The sequence below is a fragment of the Babylonia areolata genome, chromosome 20, assembly GCF_041734735.1.
Source record: "Babylonia areolata isolate BAREFJ2019XMU chromosome 20, ASM4173473v1, whole genome shotgun sequence".
In the NCBI taxonomy this organism is placed as follows: domain Eukaryota; kingdom Metazoa; phylum Mollusca; class Gastropoda; order Neogastropoda; family Buccinidae; genus Babylonia; species Babylonia areolata.
Window position 1 is genome coordinate 282,927 of NC_134895.1, and position 14,247 is coordinate 297,173.

The 14,247-nt window shown below is 48.2% G+C and overlaps 1 protein-coding gene across 5 annotated transcripts in view; it reads left to right on the forward strand.

The window, feature by feature from the left end:
• Window positions 1-12,570, forward strand: part of LOC143294857 (uncharacterized) — a 48,165-nt gene extending 35,595 nt beyond the window's left edge. For 3 of the 5 annotated variants that reach the window (XM_076606370.1, XM_076606369.1, XM_076606366.1), the window contains 4 exons: window positions 2,651-2,898; window positions 4,848-4,984; window positions 6,892-7,007; window positions 11,053-12,570. In XM_076606370.1, coding sequence (XP_076462485.1) covers window positions 2,679-2,898; window positions 4,848-4,984; window positions 6,892-7,007; window positions 11,053-11,851 — 1,272 coding nt within the window. In that variant the 5' untranslated portion in view covers window positions 2,651-2,678 and the 3' untranslated portion in view covers window positions 11,852-12,570. Of the gene's footprint in view, window positions 1-2,650; window positions 2,899-4,847; window positions 4,985-5,498; window positions 5,515-5,759; window positions 5,776-6,891; window positions 7,008-11,052 lie in introns of all 5 variants that reach the window. The other 2 variants (XM_076606368.1, XM_076606367.1) reach the window with 2 other exon arrangements.
• Window positions 12,571-14,247: the final 1,677 nt, after the last annotated feature.

Consider the following 14,247-nt stretch of genomic DNA (forward strand, 5'->3'; position numbering starts at 1 on the left):
GTGTTCTATGCGATTGCGCAGTAAAATACAGAGTAAGAGTGATGGACTTGGTTGACCGGAAAAGAATACGGAAAACAGTTTTTGCAAGAGAAGAGGGAGGGGAAAAAGACACAATGACTGGTGGCGGAGATAAAGCAGTATCGTGCACATTATAGTCACAGTAGGTGAAGGAAATGTCAGTTAGTGATGGCTGAATAACGATACAACAGGCAATTCCTCCACAAAGTTAATTCGTCAATTGAACAGGAAAAGCGTTTTTGAAATAAATCCAGGGTGGGTTTTAATTTACGACCACCGTTTTCCTCACATATGGATACGGGACTGGCCATGATCACAAACAGATACACACACACACACACACACACACACACAATACACACCACATTCATCTACTCACAGTACCGGACCGCCATGACTCCAGAGTTCAGTGCATGGCAAAAAACATTATCATGGATGTTGGACAAGTAAATTGCATCTTGGACGCTGAAGAAGATATCCAACAGCAAAAGTACCACACACCACAGTACCACACACCACAGTACCACACACCACAGTACCACACACCACAGTACCACACACCACAGTACCACACAACACAGTACCACACACCACAGTACCACACACCACAGTACCACACAACACAGTAACACACACCACAGTACCACACACCACAGTACCACACACCACAGTACCACACACCACAGTACCACACAACACAGTACCACACACCACAGTACCACACACCACAGTACCACACAACACAGTACCACACACCACAGCACCACACACCACAGTACCACACACCACAGCCAGAACGGCACGGACACCGTGTGTGAAGACCGCGGCAGGTGAGTGCAGGTGTGCCAAGTTGCACAGCGATCAACATTCACGAAATCAGATGAATCATAGTTTTTTTTTTTATATCCACTTGTACAGAACAATTTCACCAAGATGAATAAACAAATCACAGTAACATTGAAACAATAAATAACACGTAATTAACTAAAATAGTGATATTTCATGACGAGCGCCATAAAAGGCCGCCTCTCTCTCTCATGAACACAGCTCAGAGAAGGAAGAGATTGAGAGAGACAGAGAGAGGTGGGAGATGCTATGACCACAGGTGGGTCAGCACTTGTTATCGCCACACTGATGTAGTCCGTGTCAAAAGGGAGAGAGAGAGAAGGGGGGTGGGAGGGGGAGAGTGAATGGCGGATAGAGACAGAGAGAGAGAGAGAGAGAGAGAGAGACAGAGAGAGAGAGAGAGAGAGAGAGACAGAGAGAGAGAGAGAGAGCGGGATGGGTGGGAGGGGAGAGTGAATGGCGGATAGAGACAAACAGAGAGACAGAGAGAGAGAGAGAGAAGGGGGGTGGAAGGGAAAGGCGAAGGGTGTATGGTGGATAGAGAGAGAGAGACGGAGGGGGAGAAAGAGAGAGACAGACAGACAGACGGACAGACAGAGCCATGAAGACAGACGGGCACACAGACAGGCAGAGAGATATATCCAGAGAGACAGACAGACAGACAAACATACAGAAAGAAACACAGACAGACAGACAGAGACAGCCAGACAAACAGCCAGCCAGCCAGACAGACAGACAGAGAGATATATCTAGAGAGAGAGAGAGACAGACAGAAAAACAGAAAGACATAAAGAGACACAGACAGACAAACAGATAGACAGACAGATAAATAGATTGACAGACAGAGACAGCCAGACAAACAGCCAGCCAGACAGAGAGATATATCTAGAGAGAGACAGATAAACAGACAGAAAGAGACACAGACAGACAGACAAATAGACAGACAGACAGACAGCCAGGCAGACAGACTGACAGACATATACATATATATATATATATATATAGAGAGAGAGAGAGAGAGAGAGAGAGAGAGAGACGGACAGACAGACAGACAGACAGACAGAGAGACAGACAGAGACAGAGACAGACACAAGCATTCAGAAAGATGTAGCGACTGTCTCTCTCTCACAATTGTGTGTTCCACCTTGGGTATTGTTTTGCTTTTCAACCACAGTTCGTTATTCGTGTTTTCGTTCGCCGAATCGTTGTGACAGGCCAGGGACTTGTTCCTACTCTCGAACGCACGCACGCGCGCGCGAGCACACACACACACACACGCGCATGCACGCACGCACGCACGCACACGCACGCACGCACACACACACACACACACACACACGCACGCACGCACCCCCCCCACACCCCCCCCCCCCACACACACACACACACTGTTTTTAAGGAGGAAGGACCTCAAATGACGTGGTTCGAGGAAGAGTACATGCACGCGGCATTTTCCACTCTCCTCCTTCGCCCCACCTCTCCCCCCCCACCCCCACCACACACACATTCTCTCTCTCTCCCTCACACACAGACACACATACACACAGACACACACACACACACACAGACACACACACACACACATCATCATCATCATCATTATTAGTATTATTATTATTATTATCATCGTTTTCATTATCATCATCTTATCTATTGAATTTATTCATATTCATTGTTGTTATTGTTATTATTATTACTGGTAGCAGTAGTAGTAGTAGCAGCAGCAGCAGCAGTAGCAGCAGCAGTAGTAGTAGTAATAGTAGTAGTGTTGCTGTTGTTGTTGCAGCCTTGCAGTGAAGACTAAACTACTGACAATGCTGCCCACGAACTCAGCCTTGCTGTGGCGCCTGGCGACCACCCTGACCCTGACCCTGACCCTGATCCACATCACGGGGGCCTTCCCCTCTGGCGCACCCCCCTTCACCTGCAAAAGGATGCGGCCCAACCACCCGTGGACCCCCCAGTCGGAGAAAACCTTCCCTGTCAATGTAAAGCTGGAGCCCGAGAGAGCTCTGCCTGGGGCTGTTATTGATGGTCAGTGTGTGTGTGTGTGTGGGGGGGGACCAGGGGGGTGGGGGTGGGGGGTTGGTGTGTGTGTGTTGGGGTGGAGAAGACCTTCCCTGTCAATATAAAGATGGTACCAGAGAGAGCTCTGCCTGAGGCTGTTATTGATGGTCAGTGTGTGTGTGTGTGTGGGGGGGACCAGGGGGGTGGGGGTGGGGGGTTGGTGTGTGTGTGTTGGGGTGGAGAAGACCTTCCCTGTCAATATAAAGATGGTACCAGAGAGAGCTCTGCCTGGGGCTGTTATTGATGGTCAGTGTGTGTGTGTGTGGGGGGGGGGGGGGACCAGGGGGGGTGGGGGTGGGGGGGGGGTTGGTGTGTGTGTGTTGGGGTGGAGAAGACCTTCCCTGTCAATATAAAGATGGTACCAGAGAGAGCTCTGCCTGAGGCTGTTATTGATGGTCAGTGTGTGGGGGGGTGTGTGTGGGGGGGGAGGGGGGGGAGGTGGGGGGTGGGGGGTGGGGGTGGAGAAGACCTTCCCTGTCAATATAAAGATGGTACCAGAGAGAGCTCTGCCTGAGGCTGTTATTGATGGTCAGTGTGTGTGTGTGTCGGGGGGTGGGGGGGAGGATGTTGGGTTTGGGGTGTGGGTGTTGGGGTTGGGGTGTGGGTGTTGGGGTTAGGGGTGGGTGTTGGGGTGAAGGGTAGGGGTGTGGATGGAGGGTCTGTGGTGGTCGGTGGTGTATGGGTGTGCGTTGAGGGAGGGGAGAAGGACACGGAGGTGTTGAGAGAGAGAGTGTGTGTGGTTGTGTGTGTGCGTGAGTGTTTGTGTGTATGTGTCTTTGTGTGTGTGTGTGTTTGTGTATGTATGTGTGTGTGTGTGTGTGTGAGCGTGTGCCTGTGTGGGGGTGGGTATTGGGGTGGAGAGTGTGGGTGGAGGGTCTGTGGTGGTCGGTGGTGTATGGGTGTGCGTTGAGGCAGGGGAGGGGGACAGGGAGGTGTTGAGAGAGAGAGAGAGAGAGAGTGTGCGTGTGTGTGTGTGTTTCTGTGTGTGTGTATTTGTGTATGTATGTATGTACGTATGTATGTATGTATGTATGTGTGTGTGTATGTATGTATGTATGTATGTATGTATGTGTGTGTGTGTGTGTGTCTGTGTGTGTGTGTGTGTCTGTGTGTGTGTGTGTGTGTATGTGTGTATATATGTGTGTATGAATGTGTATTGTGTTGTGTTTGTGTTGTGTGTGTGTGTGTGTGTGTGTGTGTGGTGTGTGTGTGTGTTGTGTGTGTGTATGTGTGTGTGTGTACATTAACAAAAGGGGAAATCAGAGAAATGTTGCATCAACTAGGCCTACTTTATTCAGTCAATTTCGTGATAGCGCTCAGTGAAGGTAAGCGCTGTGCAATCCAATCTTACCGCCATCATCACCACCGTCATGGGTATCAGTCATCTACTTATTTATTTATGTATTCATGTATTTCTTTGTTTCTTTATTCATTTGTTGATTTATCCATTATATGTCTTTATTATTGCTGTTGTTGCTGTTGCTATTATCATCATCATCGTCGTCATCATCATCATCATCATCATCATCAGCAGCAGCAGCAGCAACAGCAGAATTCTTTATATCATTGTTGTTGTCACTTTGATGTTAGTTGTGATGATGATGATGGCGATGATGATGATGACGACAACGATGACGATGATGAAGATAACCACGACGACAACGATGGTGATGATGACGACGACGATGATTACGACGACAACGATGATGATGATAACGACGACGACGACGATGACGACAACGATAATGAAGATAACGACGACAACGACCACGACGATGATGATGAAGATGACAACGACGATAATGACGACGACTGTGATGAAGATGACAACGACGACAATGACGTCGACGATGATGATGATGATGATCATGATGACGGATGGACGACGTTGCTGATGATGGTGTTGTGTTCTACAGTGCACGTGTCGGTGAAGAACTCGAGCGACAGGTTCCAAGGCCTGCTGGTGACGGCCCGGCCTGGAGATGCCGTGGACACCGTGCTGCCCGGCTTCATCCTGACCAACACCACCCACTTCAGGTTGCTCAACTGCACGGTCAGTGGCTAACCCTAACCCTGACCCTAACCCTGACCCTAACCCTAACCCTGACCCTGACCCTAACCGTGACCAACACCACCCACTTCAGGCTGCTCAACTGCACGGTCAGTGGCTAACCCTAACCCTGACCCTAACCCTAACCCTGACCCTAACCCTGACTCTGACCCTAACCCTGACCCTAACCCAAACCCTGACCCTAACCCTGACCCTAACCCTAACCCTGACCCTAACCCTAACCCTAACCCTAACCCTAGGTCAGTGGCTAACCCTAACCCTGACCCTAACCCTGACCCTAACCCTGACCCTAACCCTGACCAACACAACCCACTTCAGGTTGCTCAACTGCACGGTCAGTGGCTAACCCTAACCCTAACCCTAACCCTGACCCTGACCCTAACCGTGACCAACACCACCCACTTCAGGCTGCTCAACTGCACGGTCAGTGGCTAACCCTGACCCTGACCCTAACCCTGACCCTGACCCTAACCGTGACCAACACCACCCACTTCAGGCTGCTCAACTGCACGGTCAGTGGCTAACCCTAACCCTAACCCTAACCCTGACCAACACAACCCACTTCAGGTTGCTCAACTGCACGGTCAGTGGCTAACCCTAACCCTGACCCTAACCCTAACCCTGACCCTAAACCTAACCCTAACCCTGACCAACACCACCCACTTCAGGTTGCTCAACTGCACGGTCAGTGGCTAACCCTGACCCTGACCCTAACCCTGACCCTGACCCTAACCGTGACCAACACCACCCACTTCAGGCTGCTCAACTGCACGGTCAGTGGCTAACCCTAACCCTAACCCTAACCCTGACCAACACAACCCACTTCAGGTTGCTCAACTGCACGGTCAGTGGCTAACCCTAACCCTGACCCTGACCCTAACCCTGACCCTAAACCTAACCCTAACCCTGACCAACACCACCCACTTCAGGTTGCTCAACTGCACGGTCAGTGGCTAACCCTAACCCTGACCCTAACCCTAACCCTGACCCTAAACCTAACCCTAACCCTGACCAACACCACCCACTTCAGGTTGCTCAACTGCACGGTCAGTGGCTAACCCTGACCCTAACCCTGACCCTAACCCTGACTCTGACCCTAACCCTGACCCTGACCAACACCACCCACTTCAGGTTGCTCAACTGCACGGTCAGTGGCTAACCCTAACCCTGACCCTAACCCTGACCCTGACCCTGACTCTGACCCTAACCCTGACCCTGACCAACACCACCCACTTCAGGTTGCTCAACTGCACGGTCAGTGGCTAACCCTAACCCTGACCCTAACCCTGACCCTAACCCTGACCCTAACCCTGACCCTGACCCTGACTCTGACCCTAACCCTGACCCTGACCAACACCACCCACTTCAGGTTGCTCAACTGCACGGTCAGTGGCTTGGCTTGGGCAGGCATACAACAGGGAGAGAGGGTGGAGGTTAGGGGGGTAGGGGTAAGGGGTAGGGGGTGGGGGGTAGGGGAGGGAGATAAATTTAGTAGTGTGTGTGTGTGTATGTGTGTGTGTTTGTTATGCCACTTTCGCATGTATGTAAAACACGCCAGCCAGCACCGTATGCATGCACACAAACAAGCATCGACTTGCACATTAGATACAGACAGACAGACAGACAAGACACAGACACAGACGCAGATGCAGATACAGATACAGATACAGAAGGGTAGGGAAAGAGAGACAGGGAGAAAAACGCACGGCACACACACACACACACACACACACACACACACACGCGCGCGCGCGCGCACGCACACATACACACACACACGCACAGCACACACACACGCACACACACACACACACACAAGCTTCTCTTTCTGGACGACTTCAACGAAGCGTGTGTGTGTGTGTGTGTGTGTGTGTGTGTGTGTCCAACAGTCCTCAAGGGCCCCAGGCAGCGGGCTGACCCACAGAAGGAGACTGGCCACGGACAGGACCTCCTTCAAGTGGAGAGTCCCTGATGACGCTTCCATCGGGTCCACCTACATACTGAGGTACTCTTCATTGGCCTTTCTGTCTGCTCTGGTGCATGCCTGTCTGTCTGTCTGACTGTCTGTCTGCTTGTCTGTCCGTCTGTTAGTCTGTGTGACTGCTTGTCTGTCTGTCTGTCTGCCTGCCTGTCTGTCTGTCTGTCTGTGTGACTGCTTGTCTGTCTGTCTGTCTGTGTGACTGCTTGTGTGTCTGTGTGACTGGTTGTCAGTGTCTGTCTGTCAGTCTGTCTGTCTGACTGGTTTTTGTATTTGTATTTCTTTTCATCACAACAGATTTCTCTGTGTGAAATCGGGCTGCTCTCCCCAGGGAGAGCGCGTCGCCACACTACAGCGCCACCCATTTGTGCCCATCCCAGAGGTGCAATATTGTTTTAAACAAGATGACTGGAAAGAACTGTATTTTTCCTATTTTTATGCCAAATTTGGTGTCAACTGACAAAGTATTTGCAGAGAAAATGTCAATGTTAAAGTTTACCACGGACACACAGACACACGGACACACACACACACACACACACACACACACACACAGAGACAACCGAACACCGGGTTAAAACATAGACTCACTTTGTTTACACAAGTGAGTCAAAAAAGAAGCCTAACTATATGCAAACTGCATTTACTGTTATATTTATATTTTTGTATTCTCTAAACTTGGCACTTTGATCTGATATTCTGACCCAACAACAAGAGCAGTCATTATTATCATTTTTTGTTCAAACAGGAACTTCTTTTGCTAAGCATGGAAGTTTTATTTATTTTGCAAACGTTTTGGTGCAGATGGTAAAAAAGGGAAATTACTCTGTAATTAATGCTAGGGGACTTAATTTGCTTTAAACTGATCTTTCTCATCTTAAACATTACATTTTGAAATTATACTCAATACATAAAAAGCTTGGATTTTTTTAAAAAGTGTATCACAAGTGAGTCTAGAAGGCCTTGCCTGTCTTGTTTTGTATTTTTTCCTGCGTGCAGTTTTATTTGTTTTTCCTATCGAAGTGGATTTTTCTACAGAATTTTGCCAGGAACAACCCTTTTGTTGCCGTGGGTTCTTTTACGTGCGCTAAGTGCATGCTGCACACGGGACCTCGGTTTATCGTCTCATCCGAATGACTAGCGTCCAGACCACCACTCAAGGTCTAATGGGGGGAAGAAAATATCGGCGGCTGTCTGTCTGTCTGCCTGTCTGTGTCACTGCTTGTCTGTCTGTCTGTCTGTCTGTCTGTCTGCCTGTCTGTCAGTCTATCTGTCTCTGTGACTGCTTGTCTGTCTGTCTGTCTGCCTGTCTGTCTGCCTGCCTGCCTGTCTGTCTGTCACTTTCTCTGTTTGTCTCTTATACCATGAACAAAGCGGATGATTTCGCGGTTCAGGATTTAGTGGGGTTTTTTTTCTTCTTCTTCTTCGTCTTCTTCTTTTTTTCTTTAGATATGTATATATGTGTTTTAGAGAATGAGAGAGAGAGAGAGAGAGAGAGAGAGAGAGAGAGGGTTGGGGGGGGGGGGGGGGGAGAGATTTAACGATTTCTTTTTGGTAACATATTTCAACAGTTTTGTTTGTTTGTTTGTTTTTTGCTTTTTATTTTTTGTTTTGTTTTTTTCACTGTGTTTTTGTTTGGTGGAACCTTCGACAGGAAGGTAGGACTGAAGGACAAACACAAAACGAGAACTAAGGTGCCACATGTTTAGATCCCAGTGTCTTCTGTCAAACAAACACTGCGTGGACTGGTGGCCTCATGGTTAACACGTCCGCTTAGGAAGCGAGGGAACCTAAGCGTTCGGGGATCGAATCCCAACACTCGCTAGTATTTCACCCCCTTCCATTAGGCCGTGAGTGGTCAGTGGTGGTCTGGACGCTACTCATTCGGATGAGATCATAAACTGACGTCTCTTGTGCAGCATGCGCTTAGCGCACGTAAAAGAACTCACAGCAAATAGGGTTGTTGCTGGCAACTTCGCTTCGAGCGGAAAACGAATACACTTGTTGGCAGAATAATAATAATAATAATAATAATAATAATAAATGAATAAATAACTAAAATGAATAATAATGACCGGCGCTGCTCTGAAGCGACGCGGTCTCCAAGGGGGCAGAAACGCGAATCTCACACAGAACTCTGTTGTCAGGAAGAGTGACAGTAGAACAGAATAAATTGAATACAACACAATACAATGCAATACAATACTGTGCGATCGGATGCGATGCAATGCACTACACTACACTACACTACACCACGATACGACGCGATGCGATGCAATACAATACGATACGATACGATACGATACGATACGATACAATACGATACGATACAACACGACACGACATGATACGATAGGACACGACACGATACCATACGACATGATACAATACGATGCGATGCGATGCGATGCGACACGACACGACACGACACGACACGACACGACACGATACGATACGATACGATACGACACGACACGACACGACATGATACGATAGGACACGACACGATACCATACGACATGATACGATACGATGCGACACGACACGATACTATACGATACGATACGACACGACACGACACGATCCAACACGACACGACACGACACGACACGATTCGATACGACACGACACGATCCGATCCGATACGATACGACACGACACGACACGACACGACACGATTCGATTCGATACGACACGACACGACACGATCCGATACGACACGATACGACACGTCACGACACGACACGACACGACACGACACGACACGATCCGACACGACACGACACGATCCGATCCGATACGATACGACACGACACGACACGACACGACACGACACGATACGATCCGATACGATACGACAGACGAGAGAAAGACGAAGAGGCACAGCGATAGTGGAGAATCAGCTGTTTGACGTCGGTTAGTGTATCTTGATTCCTACCTGCAGCGACGTGTTAATTGCAATCAGCTCTTTTCGTGGCTTTTCTTTCAATGGTTTGTGTGTTGTCATGATTCGTTTCTTGACTGGAAGGCTTTGAGCCTTCAGCCATGTCTTACCTCTCCTGGCGGAATTGATTTCATGGGTTGCGCTTACCTTGCACGCAAAATAGCACAGCTTCGATACTGAGTACACACGAATCCTTGTCGACAACAAGTGTGATCCCATTGTGGTTCACTCTCTCGTTTAGCTCAAAGGTTATGTTCGTCTCAGCAATCGTTGGCGTAGAATACACACAGAAGAATACACACAGAAGTTTCCTTTCTCAGAAACGAAGTTAGAATTTGTTTGTGTTGTCCTTGTGGTTAGACACGTTTCCTTTCTTAGAATCGAAGTTAGAATTTGGTTGTGTTGTCCTTGTGGTTAGACACGTTTCCTTTCTTAGAATCGAAGTTAGAATTTGGTTGTATATTCCTTGTGGTGGTGGTGGCGTGAAACTACTGAAACATGCAAGTAAGTAAGTGTACGAGATACAAAAAAAGTTCAAACTTCCGTTTCTGAATAAGAGAACTGTCTTCTGTGGCAATAGGACACAGCACACAATGGCGCGTTGTTATAATGATGTCTTTGTTTGATAACAGTGTGATATGTTGTACCTTTAACTGTGATTATTGCATGCGTATGGCTATGGTATATATACTGTATGTAAGTCGACAATTAAAAACCCCTTGACTTCTTTAGGACGTAGCACTTACGTCCTCAGTGACGTCATTATTGACGTCATCAAAAGAAGGGAAATATGGTTGGAAGGTTGAAAATTCACATATTTGATCTAGAGTGATATATCACCAAGACCATTTTCTGTTTTGGCCAGATTCTTCTGGATATTGATTTATTACTTGAAACACCACATTCTACTGTTTTTTCCCCCGGCAGTCGAGGGGTTTAAGTATTTTATGTTTTTTTTATATAATACATGGAATGACTGTGATTCTGGTTTCACAGCACAAGATAATCATATAATTTCTCTTTGGAAACAGCAGAGCATTCTGTGTTCTGTACTACAGGACGACCGTTGTCTATTCTGTGTTCTGTACTGCAGGACGACCGTTGTCTATTCTGTGTTCTGTACTGCAGGACGACCGTTGTCCGGAGGGTGACCACATACTGGGTAGGGGTGGACACCTCCTTCACTGTCGGTCAGCCCAGGGTTCCAGCAGAGCGGGCCACGGCAGGACACACTGACCGGCTCCTGTCCTCCAGCGGCCAGCAGCAGCAGCAGCAGCAGCAGGGGCTGTCTGCAGAGACCGGACAGCAGCAGGCAAGACCTTCCCCGGGAAGTGGACAGCCTACACTACCTTCCTCCACAAACGAACAACAAACGGCGCCGCCTTCCCCGAGCGGGCAACAACAAACCCAGGGCAGCAGGGACGGGGGAGCACCAACCGGTGTTCAGAAGCCTCGTCCTGCACCCTCCCCAACACGGGTCGCCGGAAGCAGACCTCGCGTGGAAACGCCAGCCTGGGGAATCCCGTCCGACGCTGACCCTCCGGCCTCACGCACCAGCACGGGAAGTCAGGGCGGCGGAAGTCCGTCACGACGTCCTGCCCGTCCGATCACGTCACAGACAGCAAGCCGTCAAGCGGGGTCAGCGGGAAGGAGCCGGCTGGACGGTCCAGGACAAGCTGGGGGCGTTCCTGCCCCACGAAGAGTGGTGACGCCTTTGGTGGACCGTCAGACCTCTCCACAGCACAACCTGGTGACCGGAGGTCAAATCCCGGCAGTGCCGCAAAGAACGAACACGCTGCCTGAAGGGCAAGGGAGGGAAGGCAGGGGGACTGCCAGTTCACTGGGCGGGGTGGAAACCAGGTCAGGGTCAGGGTCAAGGTCAGGCTCTGGAATGTCCGCCTGGTTGTCTGGCTGGTTCGGTCGGTAATGTTTCCTGAGGTTTTTATTTGGAGTAGCTATCAGATCAAAAGCAAACACTACAACTGTATTCTGTTCACACGGATATCCAATGGAAGCCAACCAGCCACGTTTCTTGGTTTCATCATTTTTAGTAAAGATGACAAAAAAGGTTCTCCTCCGACACAGTAGTACGGAAAAGAACTTTCATTCATTCCCTAAACGAACAGAAGGAATCCCCCCCCCCTGACACCCCACCCCCACACCCCCGCCCCCTCCTCTTCCCTCCACAATTCCCCTCTCCCCATTCGTAAAAAAAAAAAAAATAAAATAAAGATCAGCCATGACGAAGGCATTAACAACAACAAAAACAGAAAGAAAGTGTTCTTTGTTGAATGGTTTGGTTATCAGGCACGATAACACACTTCCTGACACTGCACGCAATAATGAATTAACCACGGATAACACACTTCCTGACACTGCACGCAATAATGAATTAACCACGGATAACACACTTCCTGACACTGCATGCAATAATGAATTAACCACGGTTAACACACTTCCTGACACTGCATGCAATAATGAATTAACCACGGACAGGTCAACATCATCATTTTAAATCCAACCTGAAGTTTAGAACAGACAATGGGAGTGTTGTTTTTTGTTGTTGTTGTTGTTTTGTTTGTTTATTTGTTGTTGTTTTTTTCCTCTCAAACTGAAGAGGAAAACGAAGCTTACCCAACATGACAATAAAATGATGAAATCGTACATTGTCGCCTCCATCTTCATCTCTTGCCTGAGCGCGCACGTGCTCACACACACACACACACACACACACACACACGCACGCACGCACGCACGCACGCACGCACGCACACACTCACATACTCACACATACACATACACACATATACACATACTCACACGCACACACACACACGCATACACACAAAAACACACACACACACATACACACACACATACATACACACGCACACACACACACACACACACACGCGCGCACACACGCACACAAGCAAGCACACACACACACACACAAATACACACACACATGCACACACACACGCGCGCGCGCGCGCGCGCGCACACACACACACACACACACACCATTCGATTTTTTACATGCTTGTTTCTATTTACCAGAGAGAGAGAGAAAAAACATAGAGTGTAGCAGTTTGAGACAACCACAAACACACACAGCATCTAAAATACGAAACCACGTTCACGTAATCCACAACATTTATTTTCCAAATTTTCACAGTATAACAATCTTTATATATATATATATGGTATAAATAATAGAGAGAGAGAGAGAAAGGGGGAGACAGAAGAGATGAGAGAGAGATAAAGAGAGAGAGGGGGGGAGAGAGAGAGAGAAAGAGAGGGAGAGAGAGAAAGAGAGAGAGATAGAAAGAAAGAGAGGGAGAGAGAGTGAGTGAGAGAGAAAGAGAGAGAGAGAGAGAGAAAGAGAGATGGGGATTCAGACAGAAAGACAGACAAACAAAGACAGAGAGACAGAGAAAGAACATTGATCTGAACTTCAATTCAGTATAATTCTATAACTCAACACTGTACGTTTTGATTTCACTGGGGGTGAGGATAACAACTGCACAACGCAGTAAAGTGGAAAGACGGTGAAACACCAGATATCACACACAACTGTCATCTTGATTATGTCCACCTGTCGATAAAAACTTCCTTCTCAAACCAAGTCATGAAAAAAAAAAAAAAAAAAAAAAAGACCCCCCCCCCCTCCCCCCGCATTTATAACGCTCACCAAATGGCACCCAGGTAGCCTGTAGTGCAAATGATCTGTTTAACGTTTACCTCGAAACCAACGTAGAAATGGCTTCTTATTATTCCCATCTTCGTAGGAGTGGAAAGATTACGAAAGACTTGCTTTTTTGTCAGCATCAGAGCTTGAAGTACGCACGTGTGCACACAGACACAGAAAACCACAAGACACACAGACACGCGCACGCACGCACGCACACAGACACAGACACAAACACACACAAATGCACACGCGTGAGAGCAATCAATTAGGAGAAGTGAACTAATGAACCACTCAATATTTTTATATACTTTAAATACGTCTGTAGAGCTGCACAAAATGTACATTGTAAGTCATATACTGTCGTTTGTAATGTGTGTGTGTGTGTGTGTGCGTGTGTGTGTGTGTGTGCGTGTGTGTGTAGAGCTGCACAAAATGTACATTGTAAGTCATATACTGTCGTTTGTAATGTGTGTGCGTGCGTGCGTGTGTGTGTGCGTGCGTGTGTGTGTGTGTGTGTGTGTGTGTGTGTGTGTGTGTGTGTGTGTCTTTGTGTGTGTGTGTGGAATACACATGGTCACACGTTATCGGTGTTTCGCGTTTACTGTACGCATATCTGTCTATCTATCGAT